The sequence below is a fragment of the Acomys russatus genome, chromosome 23, assembly GCF_903995435.1.
Source record: "Acomys russatus chromosome 23, mAcoRus1.1, whole genome shotgun sequence".
Taxonomy (NCBI): domain Eukaryota; kingdom Metazoa; phylum Chordata; class Mammalia; order Rodentia; family Muridae; genus Acomys; species Acomys russatus.
Genome location: NC_067159.1, coordinates 11,107,222 through 11,127,413, shown reverse-complemented (window position 1 = coordinate 11,127,413; position 20,192 = coordinate 11,107,222). Strand labels below are relative to the sequence as shown.

Genomic DNA, 20,192 nt, shown 5'->3' with positions numbered 1-20,192 from the left:
ACAATCCCAACTCAAGGGGGATTTGATGCCTCTGGCCTCTGTGGGAACCTACATACGCATGCACACACGCACACAGAGACATAATTAAAATTTATAAAAATAAATCTTATAAAAAACCCACAATATCCAAGATTCAATTAAAAAAAAAAGCCAGGCATACAAAGAGTAAGAAAACAACCAGTAGGGAGCTGGAGAGATGGCTCAGTGATTAAGAGCACCATTTGCTCTTCCAGAGGTCCTGAGTTCAATTCCCAGCAACCACATGTGGCTCATAACCATCTATCATGAGATCTGGTTCCCTCTTCTAGTGTACATGCATGCAGAACACTGTATATGTAATAAATAAAAAAATCTTAAAAAAAAAAAAAAAGAAAGAAAACAACCAGTAATGAAAAGAAAAATCAAAATTACTCAGAAATACAAATAATAGAATTAGGGGATTTTTGTTTTGTTTTGCTTTGTTTTTTGTTTGTTTGTTTTTCAAGATACAATTTATCTATGTAGCTGTGGCAACCTGGACGTGGTTTGTAGACCAGGCTGGCCTCGACCTCACAGAGATCTGCCTGCTTCTGTCTCCCCGAGTGCTGGGATTACAGGCATGAGCCACCATGCCTGGCTTCAAAACAGTTAAAGTTGTACTCCAGATGCTCAGGAATTAAAGAGCAGGTTGGCTGTGTTAAATAAAGACACCAAAAATGTATATTTTAAAACCTCAAATCTGTTGGCTGTGCTGGCAGAGGCCTGTGACACCAGCACCTGGGAGGTGGAGGCACAAAAATCTCAAGTTTGAAGTCATCCTGTGCTACACAGGGACACATGTCGAACATGTCTAACAGAAGAAAAGGGGTGAAGAGAAGGAGAGAAGAGAACGGGAAAGTGCCCAAACCATATTTGTAGACCTAAGAATGAAAAATAAGCAAGGATAGAATCGAATGGAGGTTAGACACTATAGATAATACCAACACAAAGAAGAACTTGGAAGAAATACCAATATACAAACAGAGAGAGGCGCATGTAGGGAGAATGAACACAGAAGCCCAGAGCCCAACGTCAAGCCATCTAACCGACACACAGATGGTTGCACAGATATACGAGAGAAGATTTGGAGTGTAGAGACAAGAGGGAAAAGAAGAAATAGCCTCAGATTTAATCCCAGCATTCAAGAGGCCAAGACAGTAGATCTCTGCAAGCTCCAGGCTAGCCAAGGTTACATAGTAAGACCCCACCTCAAAAACCAAGCAGATAAATTCTTTCATTTTGATTAAGACTATAAAACCAGAGATTAGATAAGCCCACAAACCCTAAGCATAGGAGAGACGGTAACTACATGCCAGCCCATCATACTCAAACTGTTTGAAAACTGAGGAGACATTTCTTGAAAATGAAGCCAGGAGCAGTGACACATACCTGTGATCCCACCACTTGGGAGGCAGAGGCCGGCGGACCTCTGTGAGTTTGAGGCCAGTCTGGTCTACAAAGCGAGTCTAGGACAGCCAAGGCTACACAGGGAAACCTTGTCTTGAAAAACCAAACAAACAAAAAGAAAGAAATACCCAACAACTGTGTTTGGATGTTATGTATACTAATACATGTATTTGAAACAGTGTCTTGCTTTAGTGCAAGCTGGCCTTGAACTCATGAATCTCCTGCCTTTGCCTCCTGAGTAATGAGATTACAGGCATGAGCTAGCTCACACAGCTTGGATGTTTCCTTCTGAAGTCACAAGGAAGGGACTGAACCTGGGAAAGATCTGAAGGTAGCTACATGCAATCTTTCTGAAAGAGCTGGCTGTTCTAGTCCATAACTACCGATGCTCAGTGTGGTCTCTTTCTGGGTTTTACTCTCAAAGCTCATATGGCCATTTCTTGTATTAAGGCTATTCCCTGGCTGGAGAGAGGGCTCAGCGGTTAAGAGCACTGACTGCTCCTCCAGAGGACCTGGGTTCCATTCCCAGCACCCACATGGCAGCTCACAGCTGTCCGTAATTTTAAGATCTGACACCTTCACAGACATACATGCAGGAAAAACACAAATGCACATAAAAGTAAATTTTTAAAAAGACTATTCACATATTTTTCAACTTACCAAATCCCCGCCCCCTTTATTGTAATGCAGTGCTGGGTACTGGAGAACGGGCCTTGTATGTGCCGGGCAAGTGCTCTGCACAGAGCTATACCCCCTGCTCTCTGTCATGAATTCTTAATAGCAGACATCACACGATGTGGTACAAACGAAGATCTGTATACACAGACATAAGATGTAAGACAGATGAGGGAACAGATGGTAGAAGGCGGCTGCATAGGTGGAACACAGGAACGTAGATGCTGGTCTTCTGAAAACTATCCAGGGAACTAACTGCGAGGGTTAACCTTGCCTGCCAACAAGGTGGGATTTGGTCTCATCTTGGCTACACCTCTAGACTAGGTTAAGAGAGGTGGGAAGAGTCACGTGCAGCTAGGGCTGCATAGGGGGGAGAAGGCAGGCTGAGCACCACCTTTCTTTTTTTTTTTTTTTTTTAAAGATTTATTTATTCATTATTATGTATACAGTACTCTGCCTACAGGTACACCTATAGGCCAGAAGAGGGCATCAGATCACATTATAGATGGTTGTGAGCCACTATGTGGTTGCTGGGAATTGAACTCAGGACCTCTGGAAGAGCAGGTGGCGCTCTTAACCACTGAGCCATCTCTCCAGCCCAGAGCACCACCTTTCTTTATGCCTCCTGACTGGTATGCAATGCAGTGAAGTTCCTGCTACCCACGACTCCCATATCATGATGGGAATGCACCCTCAAACTGTGATAAGGCCAGCCCATCCCCCTCCTTCTCTAAGTGACTCTGTCAGGTGTTTGTAAGCAACAAGACAAGTGGTTGATACAGAAAACACAAGTAAAATGCCATTAATATCACCAAGTAGAGCTAAGTATACAGCAAGTGCTAATAAATGCTCATTAAAATATTCAAGGTCAGAATAAATCAAGTTACCCTTAAATCAGAAAGAGAATAAAAACACCAGAAAGGAAAAATGTCTGATGCTTGAGAAATGGAATTTCTTCTTGAAAGACCCAAAGGAGGCTGAGACAAGGTCATAAATTATTTATCAGCAGCCCAGGATGACTTTCAGTAGGATAAAGAGCTGAAAATAATCAACACATTAGCTTATTCTAATCAAGAAGGAATAAAATGTGTGTGTGGGTGTGTGCACACGCACACACGCACAGAATAAAGCTTATGGCTAGGAAAAAAACTCCAAAGAGAATTATTATTTTACTAAAACTTCAAAGCGCTAACAGTACTCATACTGAATATTCTAGAAGTCAAATCCCAAACTACATCATAATGTTTAGGAGTAGGGAGGGTAGCAAACCAAAAGATGAATGTCTATCTCAAGCACTATTATAAAAGAAAAGGCATCGTGGGCATGTGTGGTGGCATACACCTGTGACAGCGCTCTGAAGGCTGAGGCATCTCCAGTCATGTAACAAGACCCTGATTTAAAATACATTGTTTCCAGTTGCATGTTAGTTGTACAGACGTCCCTACAATGTAAGGAGAATTGAAGTGCACTGTAACCTAGAATCCCGAAGAGGTAAATAATTCACCACAAAGAGAACAGGAGCTGTTTGGCCAACCAAATGTGTGCTCTAGAAAAAGGGCAGAATTAAAAAAAAAAAAAAAATTAACTTTGTAACTATTTTGTTTCTCTATCAACAGGCGGAAACCAGTGTCCAGAGGAAGCAGAGAGCAGGCAGCGAGGAGACCACCTGTCATACACTCAGTGTAGGAAGCCCAGCAGCCAGCGGTTCCAGCCAGCCTGACACAAAACCAGCTTCATTCTTCCGGAAGCAAATGAAGATGAAATGATGGCAGCCTCCAGAGAGATTCATTAATTTCCTGTCCCTGCTACTGGCCTAGGAACAGACAAGACAGATCAATGGACACAAGTGAGAGTAGAACTGGACGAGGTCCCTTTTAGCAGATGACAAGGTTAGCACTTCCTGTCAGAGGCAAAGGAGTAGGGGGAAGAAGGAAAATGCTGATTGCTAACTTCCCTCACAGTCTGAATGGAGCAAAGCACGCTAGAACTGAGTGAGTGCATTTACAATCCTAAGACAACTTCGGCTAAAAGTGATACAAAACGCGAAAGCCATGAGGATTTACTTCGACTGGTTTAAAATCATGTATTAACATTCCAAAGAGAAAGTTGACAAGAACTTGGATAAAATACTGGCACTGTGACGAAGCATTGAGAGTTTTCAAATCAGCAAGATAAAGTAAGGATCTCATCAGGTGTCTGGTGAGATGTGCCTGTAATCACAGCACTTGCAAAGTAGACACACAGCAAGATCACAAGTTCAAAGCCAGCCTGAGTCTTTCTTCACCTCTGACAGAACCATGGATTATCCATATGACTGGAGAAATGACCTTGTATTGTGTTATCCATGAAAACCTGTTCTATAATCCTTCTTTATGGAAAAATAAATCTGGAGGAATTCCATTTAAAATATGAACAGCACAGGTTCCATTGCCAACACTCACACGGCAACTCAGAAATATCTGTAACACCAGCTCCCAACACTCTCTTCTGGCCTATGTGAGCACCAGGCACACATGTGGCACACAGACACATGTATTGGCAAAATAACCACATCCATAAAATAATAAAACACGAGCCGCAGAAGTTATGGGGACACATTCTTTTTTATTGCTTTCAGTTCTGCATTTCCGGGTGGATTGTGAGCCGCCCAGTGTAGTGCTGGGAATTCAACTCGGATGGTCTTTAAGAGCAGCAAGTGCCCTTAACCACTGAGCCACTTCTCCATCCATCCCCCATAGTAGTTTTTTCCTAACAGACAGATGCCTCAGAAGGCTAAGGCCAGGCTCAGAGAGCCCAAGACAGGGTTTCTCTGTATAGTCTTGGCTGGGAAGGCAGATTTTAATTCACTTCCTCACCCTGTCATTCACAGAAGCACTGGTCTACCCTTCCTTGTCACTTTCAGAGCTTTGGGTTGACCCCATTGGAACTTTGGGAACTAGGGGAGTTCTGGGCACTAGGAAGCCACTGGCGGACAGCAACAGTGTTTATCATCTGACTGTGGAACAGATTTTCAGGAACCCTTTCTAACTGCTCTAGGAAGTAGGGGACGGCCTGTTACTCCGTTCTCTGAAGCTGTCCGGCTAAGAGCTGGTGATACAAGCCTCTCTCGCTCACTTCCTGCTGTCTTGGCTGGGAAGGCCCACACACTTGAGACCATGGGTAACTCAGTGCCCACTTCTGTAGTCATGTGTATAATCTGTGCTTCTGGCAGAGGTGGAGAAAGACCCACAAAACACAACATCCTTCACAGAAATAACCTCATCTTCACACCTAATTAAACTGGAAGCCTAATTAAGTCACTGTTACTATAAACTTGGAGAATTTGAGGCTGGTCCAAAGAGTCACATAGCTTGGCAAAACTCAGTTATAAGAAATTTGTGCCTATCTAGTTACACTTGATTTGAAAGTCAAATACTGACAGAATGACCACGTGCCCCAGTGCCAGGAGTCCAGCTCACCAGAGTGGGCTGCAGGCTGAGGCACTTGTGGATGGTTCTGCCATTTGACAGTCAGGAACAGTCTCCCCTGGCAACCAAAGAGGAGAATGCAGTGGTGGCAGACCACAAACTTGCCTTCCTTCAACAAACCATGTTCCCTCAGTATCTGCGGGGGGATGGCTTCCTGGACCCCTGGTGGTGCCACATCCATGATGCTCGAGTTCCTTACATCCAGTGTCATAGTGTTTCCACATAGCCCTCACATAGTCTCTGTACCTTAAACCACCTCTAGCTTACTTATACTAAAATGTAAGTGCTAAGTATAATAAAAAGTCACATTGAGTTACCAAGGACATAATGACAAGAAAAACCATCTGTATGTGTTCAATACAGGCAAAAATTTTTTCTCTGAAAACTTTTAATTCAAAATTAGTTGAATCTGCGGCTGCAGAAATCATAACTGCAAAAGGCTGACTATTTCTGTGTCCCCATCATGCGTGTGCCAGAGCCTGTGCAGAGCCCCCGGGGGGAGAAGCAGGGCTCCACAGGCTCTGAGTTTGTGCACTCGGGTTCTATAAACAGACTTCTCTCCTGCAGAAATGTAAACATTAAAGCTGCACATCCTATAGAAGATGCCTGGCACCGTGCACGGGAGGGCAGTGCTACAAATAAATGTGCATCCAGCCAACCCCAGTAGCCAACTCGTGAGAAAAGAAGACAAATCCTCTCTCTCTTGGGAATCCATTTCCTTGAGGGTAAAAATGAATCCTCCTCCTCCACCCACAGGGCTGAGACTCCAGGGGCATAGCTTTCACAAGTGGGCTGACCAAGACAAGGAGGGATGTAGAGTTACTCTTCCAATTTCCAACGGAGGACACAGGGACAGGACGTGTGACTGCAGGGAAGGTCTGCAACACAACACGGTTGACGCTTTCACAGGCAAGAAGACGATCCTTACAGAATGTAGTTCTTTTAAAAGAGGCACTGCTAGGATCAGAAAACACGGCCAGAAATAAGATCACAGATGTTCCAGGTAAATGGGGAAACTAATTTTAGAAATGAAAAAAATTAAACATTGAAAACAAATACAAGTTTTCTAAATCGATTTAATTACTCAGAGTTCTCTGAGAGGCAAGATGTAGGGAGAACACTGGGCTAATAACCAGGCGGCCTGGGTTTATTTTCAGCCCTGCCAGGAGCCCTGTGCAACTTGGGCGCAATGCTGCCTAACATCACGGTGGGGGAAGGGCGCTGCAGCGGTAATGTCTGGTCCCTGAGCACTGCAATTCTGTGACTCAGCAATACTTTACTCTTGCTTTCCTACTGCTAGGGAGACAAGGATTTTTGTTTTTAAATCTACAAACCAGTTTCCTAATCCCAACGCCCATTGTTATGAGAGCAACCCTGCATTTATTTAGATCCTCGGAGGAGCAGGGCACTCTGGGAAAGGAAGTGGTGCAGACCTCTGGTGCAGTGTAATGTGTGTGTTTGGGAGCTATGAGTTAAGTTATGCATTGGACCGCCAAGCAAACTGCATGCCACCATTCCAATTTAATTTACCAAAACCTGTTTTCTTAGCTTATGGAGGAAACAAAGTAAACGCGGGGAATGGTGCCCCTAGAGGCGTGGGGGTTAGGGGGTGGAGGGGGTGGGGGGTAGGGGGGGCAGGAAGGGGCAGGATACTGCAGGGAGAATGGAGTTTCTCCAGAATGAATAGCCCGATCCAGCCTCTCAATGCTCAAGGGTCATACAATAGACTAAAAAGGCCAAGAAATTTTAGGAAAAAATTTTCATTAAAAATAACAGTCTTTGGCACTTCCAGGAGTAGGCTTGGTTTAAAAAAAAAATCCAATTTTATGAAACAATTGATTTCTAATCCTACCCAATAAATGAGACCCATTTCACAGTGCCTACCATTTTGCTTTTGACACTCTAAGTCCTGACTCAAAGGGAAGCCAAAGAGGGAGAGCTACTGGCCAGTTGTGGGCCATGCTACCGGGACCATAAAGGTAGCTGCTCACCCTGCGGGCATGGGAACTAGTCCCTCGGTCCCTCTGCCACACTACCACACTGGCTTCCTTCCAGATCTCGGGTACACTAAGCTCTTCCTTGCCCCGGGCCTCATGAGCATGCTGTTCTCCGCCCGGAGCGTTCCTCCTGGCAAAGCCCTATTCATCTTCAGTATCTGTTCAAGTAAAGTCCCAACAAGGCCTTGGTGTCCCAGATAAAAGGACCTCTGCCAGCTATTCTCCTACGGTCGTTTCCTTCCTCACCATGGTCACGGTTATACACTGTTTGCTGGCCGTTTTCTCATTGGTTCTTAAAGCACAGAGATATAAAATATAAGTGCAAAGGTGGAGGGCTACCTGTCTTTTCTACATCAGCTCCCAGGATCTGGGACCCAGTATAGTACCTAATGTGTGTGCTCAGTAAACCATTTGATTGATTGATTTTTTTTTTTTAAATCTGACTTTTTAAAAATAGGGTCTCAGTGTCCCAGTGTGGCCTTGAATCCTCTATGTCGCCTTGACGACCTCGAGCCTGGTCCTCTGGTCCTCCTGCCTGCATCTCTGGAGTGCAAGGATGGCCGGTGCGTGCAGAGGATCAAGCCCAGGGCCTGATTCACGCACACTAGGCGAGTACTCCGCCAGCAGAGCCATGGCCCTTGCCCCTCGGAGGAGCACTAATTATAGCAGTGCTACATAATTATTATAAAGCATCACAGCTACTTTATAAATGAAGAAAGTTGCTCAGAGAAGTGAAATAATGTGCCCAAAGTCATACAGCTCGTAAGTGACAGGACATGCTTTCAAAGTCCTAGCTGTCCAACTCCAGATAACACATCTAGCTATTTTTTCTCTCCAACGCTGTGTGAGACAAATATGAACTCAGGAGACAAGCTGGTCCTTACCTTTGAAGAGTTTACAGCCTGGGGACAAATGTTTTCATAAACCAAACTGAACACAAGACAGGACACTCTGAGTGCTGTGCCCCATGGTAGAACTGGCTGTTACTGGAGGGAACAGGAGAAAGCTGCAGGGCTGGGAGGGGATTTAGACAAGAAGAGAACCTGAGGACAAAAGAGGTGAGCCATGGGGCTTAGGAGCCAGTGAGGGGCTCATTTTAACTGGGATGAAGGATTAACAACGTAAACCCGGACGCTGTGGCGAGGTGGCTTAAAGAAGCATGCGTGTAAGAATTCCCTCAGCATTCCCTTCTAACACTGCCAAGCACAGGCCCTGAGAAGTGCCTGCCGCATCCATCCTCATTGACACTAGCAGGGTGGAGGAAGGGAGGGAGGGAGGAAGAGAGGAAGGGAGGGAGGGAGGGGGAGAGAAAGGGAGGGAGGGAGGGAGAGAGGAAGGGAGGGAGGGAGGGAAGGAAGGCAGGCAGCCAGATTCTTCCCTCTACCCACTTCCACCTTATTCAAGTCCAAAAATTGGTGCTCTAGAAGTAGAAGCGCTGGTTCCAGGAGCATGGGTCCTGTCATTTTGGATATTAAAATCTACTAAGCTCAAGTTCTTTACATTAAATGATGGAGTGTTTACATAGAATTTACCTATTTCTTCTCCCTCTCCCATATACTGTAAATTATCTCTATCTGCAATAGCTAATACCAGCTGTAATTTTTGTCTACAGAATATTAAGTACAAAATAATATCCATAAGTCGTTCACTCTACATGCAACGTGTATGTATGTATGTATGTATGTATGTATATGTGTGAGAGAGTGTGTGTGCATGTGTGTGCGTGTGTGTGTAAAAGAAAGACAGGGAGAGAGGGAGTGTGAAAGAGTGGGTGCATGAGAGTGTGTGAGAGTATGTGAGTGTGCGTGTGAAAGGGAGAGTGAGTGTGTGAGGATGTGTGACAGTGAGTGTGTGTGAGAGAGACGGGAGAGAGAGTGAGTGTGGGGGAGGAGAGAGGCGAGTGTGTGTGTTTGGTGAGTGGATGTGTATGTGTTCATGTGTAGGTGGAAATGTGTGTCCACATGCATGTGGAGGCCAGAGGCTGATATCTAATGTCTCTTACAACTACCCTCCGCCTTATTTTTCAGTGTCTTCCACAATCACCCTCCGCCTTATTTTTTTGAGACAGGGTTCCTCACTGAACTGGGAGCTTGCTCATTCAAGTCCATTGGCTGGCCTGTTGGCCCTGGGGATCCTCCCTTTGCCTTCCCAGTGCCATCATATCTGGCTTTTCATGTGGGTTCTGGGTATCACACTCAGGTCACAGTGTGGCCTCACAAGCACTCTGTGGAATGAGCTATTTCCCAAGGCCAGACATACAATTTGGAAAAAAACTTTAAATTCATAGGTGTGGACCCCACAGATACTGAGAATCCAATATACATATTTCTTAATACAGAGGTGGGTCCTATGAGTACCCTGAATTCACCAGGAATACTGTGGCTAGAAAAATGTGTAAACAAAGCTGGGCGTGGCTTTAATCCCATGCCTTTAATCCCAGCACTTGGGAGGCAGCAGCAGATGGATCGCTGTGAGTTCAACACCAGCCTGGTCTACAGAGTGAGTTCTAGGACAGCCAGGGCTACACAGAGAAACCCTGTCTTGAAACAAACGAACAAATAAACAAACACCAGAATAAGGACTCTAACAGGCTTCTTACGTTTCTGCCAGCCCTGACTCACTCCCTTTCACGGCACCCCTACCCAAGCCTGTCAGCCAACCCTTCCAAGAGCGAGAACCACTGCATCTCTGCCTCCTGTGGCTCCCTTTATGCACACGGTCCTTGGGAGCTGGTTCAGGGCTGTACTTATCAGGATCATTTGGCTGGCTGACAGCTGGACCCAGTGGAGGCTGTGACAGATCAACAGGGTTATTAAAAAATTATACCAGTCACAGTTACAAGGTACTTAGAGGTTTCCAAAATACATCCATTGTACTTTCTCTTCAAACCCTCATGGTAACATTACATGTTATACAAGGGAGCCTGAAGGCTTAGAGAGGCTGAGCTCTGCTGAGGGCACGGTGACCTCAAGGAACAGAGAGGAGTTCCCAATTACATGACTTAGAAATGAAGTCTACAGCCTGCCTTACCTCTATGGCAAATGTATTAACTTAAAACCTGCTCATGAGCTTCCCAGGGCAGCATCATGTGGGACATCTGGGTCCACTCCCAGCTCTCAGCCAGTGAGCCCTCAACAGTAGAACTAAGGCATGCGACCAGCTACGGACCTAGCAATCTAGGACTCAACAGGTCATGGAGCGTCAACAGAGGATGCAAGGGTGGTGACAAGCTAACAAGCCTAACAATCTATTCAGGCTGCTCAACGCATGAGCAGCCAGCAGGCAGCCTTGTCCTGGAGCTCATGAATATTCAAACCAGAGAAATGTGTTCATGGGCAGCCTGGTTTCTCATACTTTGGTTTTCATTCGCCTTCAAGAATATCCGGAGTTGGGGTAGTGTGGTGGCTCAGCAGGTAGAGGGAGGTGCTTGCTTATCATGCCCAGTTACTTGAGCTAGATCTGACAAGATGGCAGGAAGAAGAACTCCTGAGTGCTGTCCTCCCTTCTTACATGCTTGCCACAGCATGTGTGTGTACCTGCACTTACACACACACACACACACACACACACACACACACACACATGCAATGAGCAAGTGCTATTAAACATCTGGTTAGAGCTACCTTGTCTGAAAAGAATTAAAGTGAAACTGCCTTCACTTGGTCCTTCAGGGAGTTGAACCAGACTTACAAACTGGCAGGAGAACAACACCAGAGCTTAACACACACAGCAAAACCTTAACTAAAGTAGCTTTTATTAGCATTAAAATTCACAGCCAACAAGGGATGATAAAAGTATCACTCCCCCTACAATGAGAGGCAAAGGTCCTTCATAATTGCCTGGAAAACATCCTACTGTCTTTGGAGAATGCGCACATTTTGCTGAAGTGAGCACTGGAGGTGGCAGGGAACCATCCCAGACGTGAAATCCACCCTCTGTGCAAGCTCCACCAGCAAGCTGAGCAGCCAAAGTTTGCTTCTAAAACTGGAATCGACGGATGATAAACATTTGCGATCACAGCCTCTGGCCCCTGGCCCCTTCTTCCGCGTGGCTCACAGAATTTCAAATGCAAAACAACACATTTGTATGCTAATCCAAAACTTCTAAGGTCATAGATGAGGAACAGAGGGGTGGAGGCGGAAACACAAAACAGAACGTGAACTGTGGGCTTTCTCAGCAAGGCGCCATGGGCTCTGTTCTTACGGTGGTTCCTTGAGGCTGGATTAAGGGTTAGAGAAGGAACACTGGTCTCAATATTTAAATAGACCTATGTGCCCAGTGTTCACCTAACAGTCTATTGTGTGAAAAGTCTTATCCGAACGCTTTCAACCCAACTAGTTCAAAACTACATTTACTAACCCATTTCTGAATGGAGTCACCCGGACACACAGCGTGCTTAGTTCTTCAAGCACCATTGCCCTTGAAACCCACCTACACATGGACATTGAGGCCATAAAATGGGATGATCAAGAGATGTCCTGACTGCCAGGGCAGTGAACTGGGAAGCTATAGAAATTACAAACATAGTATAACTATTTTATAATATATCTGGGGCCAACGTAATAGAGCTCTCTCTAGAGCTGGCTACATGTCAAAGTTGATGGGTTTTCTGCCTCAACATTTGTTCTTCATCAAATGAAACAGCCAAGCCTCATTTCTCCTGCCTCAAAATGAAGTTATCTTCGTCTCCGGGATGACAGAGGTAGAGGAGGTGGGAGACAGGACGGGATGTGAGGGCGAGGAGGGGACATTCTCTCCAGCTGACCCCTACAAGTGGTCTAAGCTTTACATGTCCAGTGGGACTCACACAGGCTAAGAGATGGCCGGTGATGAAAGGGAGGGGCACACACATGGCAGTCACCAAGGGAGTCCGATGCCTGCTGAGCTGACAGGAGCTGCTTGCAAATGGCAGAGCTCAGAAGAAGCTGAGGGCAGCCCTCTCTGAGCCTGATAGGAAAAGGCACAAGGGAACAGCAGAGCAGAGAGTGGGTCCCTATCGTCACCGCAGAAAGCAAGAGCCTTTGGAAACTGACCACAACAGGGGGCTGCTTCCAGTTACCCTTCCCCGGCAGAGACAACACTCAAACGTCTAATTAAAATCGCCAATTCACAGAGGCAAATATTTGAGCCAGCTGTGAACTTACCTAACTATTATGCCACATGCCTTTTCAGCTGTTCGTCACACCTGGCTAGCCTTTGACTTTCACGTTAACCAGAGCTCAGCCCTTCTGGAGAGCAACCTTTTCCAAGGTGGGCGAGCATTCATCACAGCTGCTGATGGGCCCTCCTAGAATCCCAAGCATGTGTCCCCATCAGACCAGTCTGCATGGGAGACGACTCTCCCAGCTCAGCCAGGACCAAGAGGGCCAGCCTCCTGAGTTCCCGTGCCTTGACCCAAACATGAGTGGAAGTAAAGGACCTTGTAATAAGTGAGATTACAGAGTGGGGGTGGAGTGGGGTGGGGTGGGGATGGGGATGGCAGAATGAAGACAGCCTGTTGCTGGGATAAATGAGGCAGCTAGGAAATTCTGGGATCGGTAAAGGCAGCAACCTTCAGATTTCTGGGTGTTATGGAAATCATTAGATTTCCGGGTCTGGTGATTCCGCTATGGGCTGAGAGCAGTAGCTCCCTAAAGGCGCCAACCAACACACTGAGTCCTGTCAGCCTGGACACAGGCCTGCCAGTGGGGCAAACAAACACATGCATTCTTCTCAGAGCTGAGGCCTTACAACAGCCTCTCCACAGGGCCTGTTTACTTAAGAAACCAGATGCTTTGATGTCAGGGTAGGAGTTGGGGAGTTGAGTGTAAAGAAGTAGTTAGTGACAGGAGCTGAGAGGGAGGAGGGAGGAGGGAGAGAGGGAGAGAGGGAGGAGGGAGAGAGGGAGAGAGGGAGGAGGGAGGAGGGAGGAGGGAGAGAGGGAGAGAGGGAGAGAGGGAGAGAGGGAGAGCCCAGCCCTATTAATCATAAGTCTAAGAACTTTTAAGGAAACTATCCAGTGGTCTGTACACAGGAACGAGAAGCAAGGAAATTATGTCAGCTACCGCTGCAGCTCTGGCCAAGGCATTTCTACTGTTTCTTTAAGACAGACTTTCATGCCTACCCTCAAAGGGGTGCTTATGGGGGAATGTTTTGAAGCAACCCAACTTAGCAACCAAGATTAATAAAATCTTCTGGGCCAGCTCAGTTTCTCCCACGTACAAAGGTTACACGTGCTGTGAACACTGCAAGCACATAAAGGCAGCACTTGGTTAACCGTGGGGCCTGTAACAGTTTGGGGTTAAGGGCAAGAGATGATTACTGAGTCTAAGGAAGTCTGGCGTGAGCTCTAAAAGTGAGAGCAGACACTGGTAACTCGCTGAGCGCTAAGTATCAGAGACTTTGAATCTGCTAACACAGGGTGTATTTTTATGCACTCTTGTTTGTTCCTCATAAGCATGTATGCTTAGCTCCATCTTAGGGATTAAGAAGGAGACATGGAAGCTTAAGTAACTTATGAAGATAACGTAACACAGCGAAGACACAAGTGCAGCTAGTGTGGCTGGCTGCACAGAGGGCCCCTCGGGGCTGCAGTGCCACCATGGCCTGCCAAACCCTCGGAATGCTATCAGGAAGCATAAGTTTTTGGTAAGATGTAAGTGGTGCCCTTCTGCCTTCATTTTTCTTGCCATTCTTTTTTGCTGTTTCAGTGGCAGCTAATGTTTTTTTTTTTTTTTTCTTTCCCTTTTCTTACCAGTCTACTATACTTTTATTGATAACACTGTAACTAGGAAAAAAAAGTATTTTCTCTGCTCACTTCAATCCCATAGAGCACCGGACCACTCTGACCTCGATGTGAACAGCATACACCACCAAAATAAATACAGCACGCTTGAAACAGACTTCAAGACTGAAAGGCTGTGAAGGGAAGCCGAGAGCGACAGAGGCCGGGGGTGGGGGGGTGGGGGGGCCGGGGGGGTCGGGGGGGGGGAGGGTTACTTATTGGGTTTCCTGAATGAAGGAGCCGAAGTCACAGCATAGCATGCAGGGCTTCGAAAGCCACACTAATAAGGCATATACTTTATTTTGTAGATTTCTTAAAATTAAATGCTGGGGCAGAAAACATGGCTGAGTGGTAGAGCAAGCACTTGCCTAGTATGAGCAAAGCATGGGGTTTAACTCCAAGCACCCCGCAAGTGGTGATAAGTTCTTATAAGCTATAGAAGCCAGTCTAGAGACCTGCTAAAACCTTTAGCGGTTGCGCATTGCCTCGTGTGAATTATCTTTGTGACTTGGCAGCCCCTCCCTCCACCCTGTCTCTGGGCCTTGGGAAAGCATTCACGCACACCAGGATAGGATAAGAAGAGGAGACCAAGTTGTCAGAAATGAGAACTAAGAACATCTGGTTTTGGGGGATTTTTGTGTGTGTGTGTTTGTGCTGGGGAGGGGGTTGGATTGGATCTTTTCATATTATATATAATATGCATATATGTATAATATATACACACATATATATGTGTGTGTGTATATATAATTACTCCCAAGAACACCTTCCTACTCCAGCTGACTAAAAACATGTAATGTCTCTGACAATAAATAAGTAAATAAATAAGTTGTTCTGTGATGCTAATGCTGTTGTTTCGCTCTGTTACAAAGGGTCCCCAAATACCAGATCTCTTCATTCCGCTGTAGTGTGATGAATTATGACATCTGCAAAACGCAGAACTGAAAAAAACATGCCAGATGACATAATTCTTGAGAGGAAACAGAGCCTTCAAAACTAACTCAATGATATCTAAGTTGAAGGCCACTAACAAAAGTTCCACTTTTTTTCAAATTACAGAAACTCTTTTAAGTAGATACTACAGAAGGGTAAACAACTGCGGGGGTGGGGTGGGGGTGGGGGGTGCAGCCATTTTAAATAAAGACTGAAGAAAAAAAAAAAAAAAAACCTAACAAGTTAAACTAAAATGGACCAGAGAAACTGCTTTGCGTATGAACTTCATAGGAGGTTTCCGGCTCTCTCCGAGCAGGCTTTGCTGCCACTTTCTTTGGAGCTGGTGTGTTATAAATGGCATATTCGACCAGGAACTGTTGCAGATCTGAAGGTGGATCAGCGAGAGAAGCCGCTGAAATGTGGGGTGAGGATGTTGGGTCCAGGGGTGCTAGGAAGCTCTGGGCCTGATGTAATTCGCATGAAGTATCGGTGTTGCAGATCCTTTTTCAACACCCTACTGATAGAGAGAGAAGTCTACACAATTTTGTTTCCTTCGTTAAATAGGAAGACTGCCCAGTATTCATTCCATCTCTCTGTGCCCAGCCAGTCCCACCCTTCGACACGCCTTAACTACCCTCATGGAGCTTTCTGCTAGGGCTCATCTGCACAGTCTTCCTTGTGGCCCCCCGATTCACAACTAACAAGTATGGATCTCAAAAGAAAATGGGGGTGGGAGGGCACTGAAACGTAATATAAACAAAGAAAGAACAGGTACAGAGCACAAGCCACCCACTTCCACATCCCTGAGCAATTTCTCTTTGAAAAAAGAAACACAACACAGAAAACACACTGAACTGAAAATGCCTTTCCCATGCGTGGGTTGCAACAATTGTTAAATTTGGGGTGGGCGTGGGGGTGGGGGTGGGGGAAGGAAGATGTCCTAGCTGTGCTGAAACCAAGATTTCCTAACAATTTCTCAATGCAGCAATGTGTCAAGGTTCAGGTACTTGAGCCCAAAACAGAAGCACCACAATTTTGAAAGTCTTGACAAGAGCAGGCTTAAGGCAGAATATCTGCAGTACATTTCATTAGAAATCAGGACAGGATAGAGGTCGTAGTCAGAGTTCAACACCGGGGAAGAAGGCAGTTTTGAAGGAGAAAGATCACAGGATCTCAGCTGGCTGCAGGTCACACACAGAAGACAACACTAGTACTTCTGCAGAGTCTCATCTGTAGGTCAATTTACAAGGAAACCAGGCACACTGGAGCCATCTCCAGAATGGGCCTGGTGCAAAGAAATTTAAAGAGCCCAGAGCTGCACAGAACGAAGGGGCTGACCGTTTATAACCCAAGACTCCTGTTTGGGACAGGTGGCAACTCTGTGAGGCCATTAGATGAAACTTCTGGATAATTCTGGTTTGTCCCGCAACTGTTTCTAATCTAGGTCCTAGAGGCCCTGTTCTGTTCTTTGGGTTCCGCATACAGTATTTTGGTTCTGGAAGCCTCTCAAGGTCGTTTTGGGACAGGTCAGAGGCTCCGGCGCCTTCATGCTGAGAAAACATCTTAAACAGTTCCCCCCACCCACCCCAGGAGCGGCGGCGATGTCATTTCATGGCTAGATTTCAATGTCATGTTCGTTTCCATGTGTGTTCCTTTAACTATGAAAACACAAGCCGTGACCTAACAACCGCTGTCGGATTTCTGGACGCCAGCCTCACCATCCCGAAAGTGCCTACCCAGGGAGGGCACACCTCTGCTTCTGGACAGCCCAACTTCTCCTGCAATCACTCAAGGGGTAATTATGCCTTCAGCTTCCTGGTAGGTAACAGCGTTGGTGAACCCGAGGTTCTACATTCGGCGTGGGGGGTTGGGGGTAAACGGGGACGACCGGGAGATTCTGACAACTTAAGCCGAAGCAAAGAAGGCGGCGGCGAGTGAAAGTCTCGGATTGCCTAGGCTGTGACGACACACAGCGCCGACGGCCGCAGCCGCCCCCGGCCCGCGCCGCCCCCGCGTCCCCGCGCCCCGCCGCCCTCCGCAGCCGGGGTCTCGCGCCAGCCTCAAAGAGAGCAGCTGGAGCGGGGCGGCCGCCGGGGGCCGCGGGCTGGGAAAGGGGGGGTCGTCCCCACCGAGGGTGGTGGTGGGCGTCCGGGCCCCCGCGCGCTCACCTGGTGCGTGTTGTTGGCTAGCTTGGCGACGAAGTCCGGGAGGCGGCCACAGCCTTGGTCCTCGGCGGGCGCGCCGCGGCGCCAACGGCCAGCGCGGGGGACAGGGCCCCCAGGCGCGGCGGCGCGCAGCCCCCAGCTCACCCCAACCGGCCCGGCCCAGTGCAGCAGAGGAGACGCAGGAGGCGGCGGAGCGTCCAGCCGGTCGTGGCCGACGGCGGACGGCGGCAGCAGCTGCAGGAGCAGGAGGAGGCCGAGGGGCCAGCGCGAGAGGCCGTCCGCAGCTCCCCGGGGCCGCTCCATCGCCGCCGAATGCAGACGCCGCTGACACCTGCCACCCGGCGCGCCCGCCCACCCCCGCCGGCGCTGCGCCACACCCCCGAGCCCGGCCCGGCGCTGCTTGGATACGCGCAGCCGGGCCTCTCCGCCCCCATAGGCTGGCGGCCTGTCCTTCTTCCCCGGCCCACTCCTCATTGGCTCGCGTCGCCTCGGGCTTCGGGGGTCCTGGATTCGGATGCCAAGATGCGGGACTGATTGGCTGGAACGTGGCAGGACGACTGAGGTCATTCCCCACCGTCGCTTGGCGTCTGCGAGCTGGGCTCCCAGAGTTGGCCTGGGGACTGTCCTAACCCCCCCCCCCCTCGTTCAGCCTGCGGGTCCCCGGCGCCTCCCAAGACCCTCGGGTTAGGATTGGGTCACGTTTCCTTTCTTCCCCCGCACCCTCTCTCTCCAAAGCTCCTAAAAATTCCTTCGGAGGAAACTACGCCTGGAAAAGTCAGGGAATCCCTTAACTACTCTCATCTGGAAAGGGGGCTCCGACATAAACCGGCGCATCAGGATTTTAACCTTGGGCTCCCTGGCTCGCCCATTGTCTGCTGAAGGAGCCAAGAAGGTGAATGCGAAAATCCCATAGAGCCAGATGAACGTCTTTATGTCTGTGACTCACTCAACCCGCAAAAGTCTTTCCAACACGTTTGGCCTCAGTCACCTTCCTCATCTGCAAGGAGGTAGTCCAGAGGCAGAATTACTTACTGGCTTCCCCGGACTTGGAAATGTCGATAGTTTTGCCAGCAAGTGTAGGTATATGGGAAGAGACTTTATATATAATCATTTCAGTACAGGCATTGTGATTTTAGTTACCTAGAGTACCCTTAGCCCTGCAGTGAGTGCATCGCACCAGTTCCTTCTCAGAATATGATTCCTCCTAAATTAATACCCAACCTCCAGTAAATAAACCCTCCACTGTTCCCTACAACGCCAGAAGCTGAGCACACAACTTTCAGAACATGCAGTGCTGGTAAAACCAGTTCTAAATCCCTAACTTCACTCCACCTCTTCCCAACGTTTCAAGCTGTTCTGTAGGAACACAGGAAGCCAGATAAAAAGATACAAAGTATGCAAAATGCTATGCCAGAATGAAAGCAACTGGAAGTTACTTTTAACTTTAAAGTAACAGTAAACACAGATGAGTTTTGTTGTACAGCAGTGGTACGCCCAACCCTAGTATGTACATCGAAGTACTGATTTTGTTCATTTGCAAACAAAACTAATTACTTATTTAATCCTCTCCCAAAACCACAGTAAGAAGTGAGATGTGAAACTTCTGAATGCTGAGCAGGATGCCAAATCAAGAGAAAAGTCCTCCAGTTTCTTAGCTACTGAACAAGATGAAAACTGATGTGTTTCTTTCCAGAAATATAAACGCCACATTATTTTTAAAATACAATTTATTTTTAATTCGTGCCAACTCTGAATTAGATCACAAGGCAGTCAGTTCCAGTAGCATGTGATCAGTTACGGAGGGGAAAAGAGGGGCTACAAAGGAATATTTCTTTGTTTGGGTGACAAAGATGAATGGTCTATTGTCTTACTATAGGGAAAGAAGAAAGCTAACTCAACAGTGCCACCTGCTGGAGAAGCTACCAGATACATCTTTTAGCTATTTAGTACAACCTATGTTTGGGGTCTTTTTTTTTTTTTTTTTTTTTTTTTTTGTAGCCAGGATGGCTTCAAATACTAGATGCTCCTTCAGCGGCCTCCCATGTTCTGCAACTATAGGCATGTGCTAGCACTCCTGGCTTCACCTTCACTTTTTAGTGTGTTGTTTTAGTTATACACTAACAGTGTCCTGAATTTCTTCAAACATGGTAACTTGCTCGTGCACTTAAAAAATAAAATCTAATTATTTGGCAACAAGGGGATTAAAGCCAGGATCTTACTCAAATTGGGCAAGTGCTCTACTTCTGATGTAGAAATGTGAAATACTACACATGAAATCTTACTTGACCCCTAGAAGTACGTAAATTTTACAAACATGTAAAGTTACTGAAACCTATACTTCCCCCAAATTTCTCTGTAAGCAAAAATATTACTATGAGGCAATTATCACAAAGCCATACCTTTTTGTAGTAAGATCATTTCTTGGACACAAGTAACCTTAGCATTCTAAAGAAAAGACTTCTCTTTGAACAATGCACATTATAATTATAGCAGGTAAAGCATTTACCATTTTCTCAGCTATAAAGTAGACACCATGCCTTGGCAACAGGAGGAAGAACTGTAAGCCAGCAGAGCTACACTACGTTTTTCCTTAGTTCTTTTTCCTCTTTATATTCATGAATGACGTCTCACCTCTTCAAAGCAATATGTTCTTTTCCGTTTCTGCATGAAGCTGTAGTGTTACAGGCCAATACTGGAGCTGGAGAGATAGCTCAGCAGTTAAGAGCTCTTGCTGCTTTTGAAGAAGACCCAAGCTTAGATGCCAGCA

General features: G+C 46.8%; 1 protein-coding gene across 4 annotated transcripts in view; it reads right to left on the bottom strand.

The window, feature by feature from the left end:
• Nucleotides 1–17,743, bottom strand: part of Sort1 (sortilin 1) — a 72,948-nt gene extending 55,205 nt beyond the window's left edge. For all 4 annotated transcript variants that reach the window (XM_051165475.1, XM_051165477.1, XM_051165476.1 and 1 more), the window contains exon 1: nt 17,429–17,743. In XM_051165475.1, coding sequence (XP_051021432.1) covers nt 17,429–17,728 — 300 coding nt within the window. In that variant the 5' untranslated portion in view covers nt 17,729–17,743. The remainder of the gene's footprint in view (nt 1–17,428) is intronic.
• Nucleotides 17,744–20,192: the final 2,449 nt, after the last annotated feature.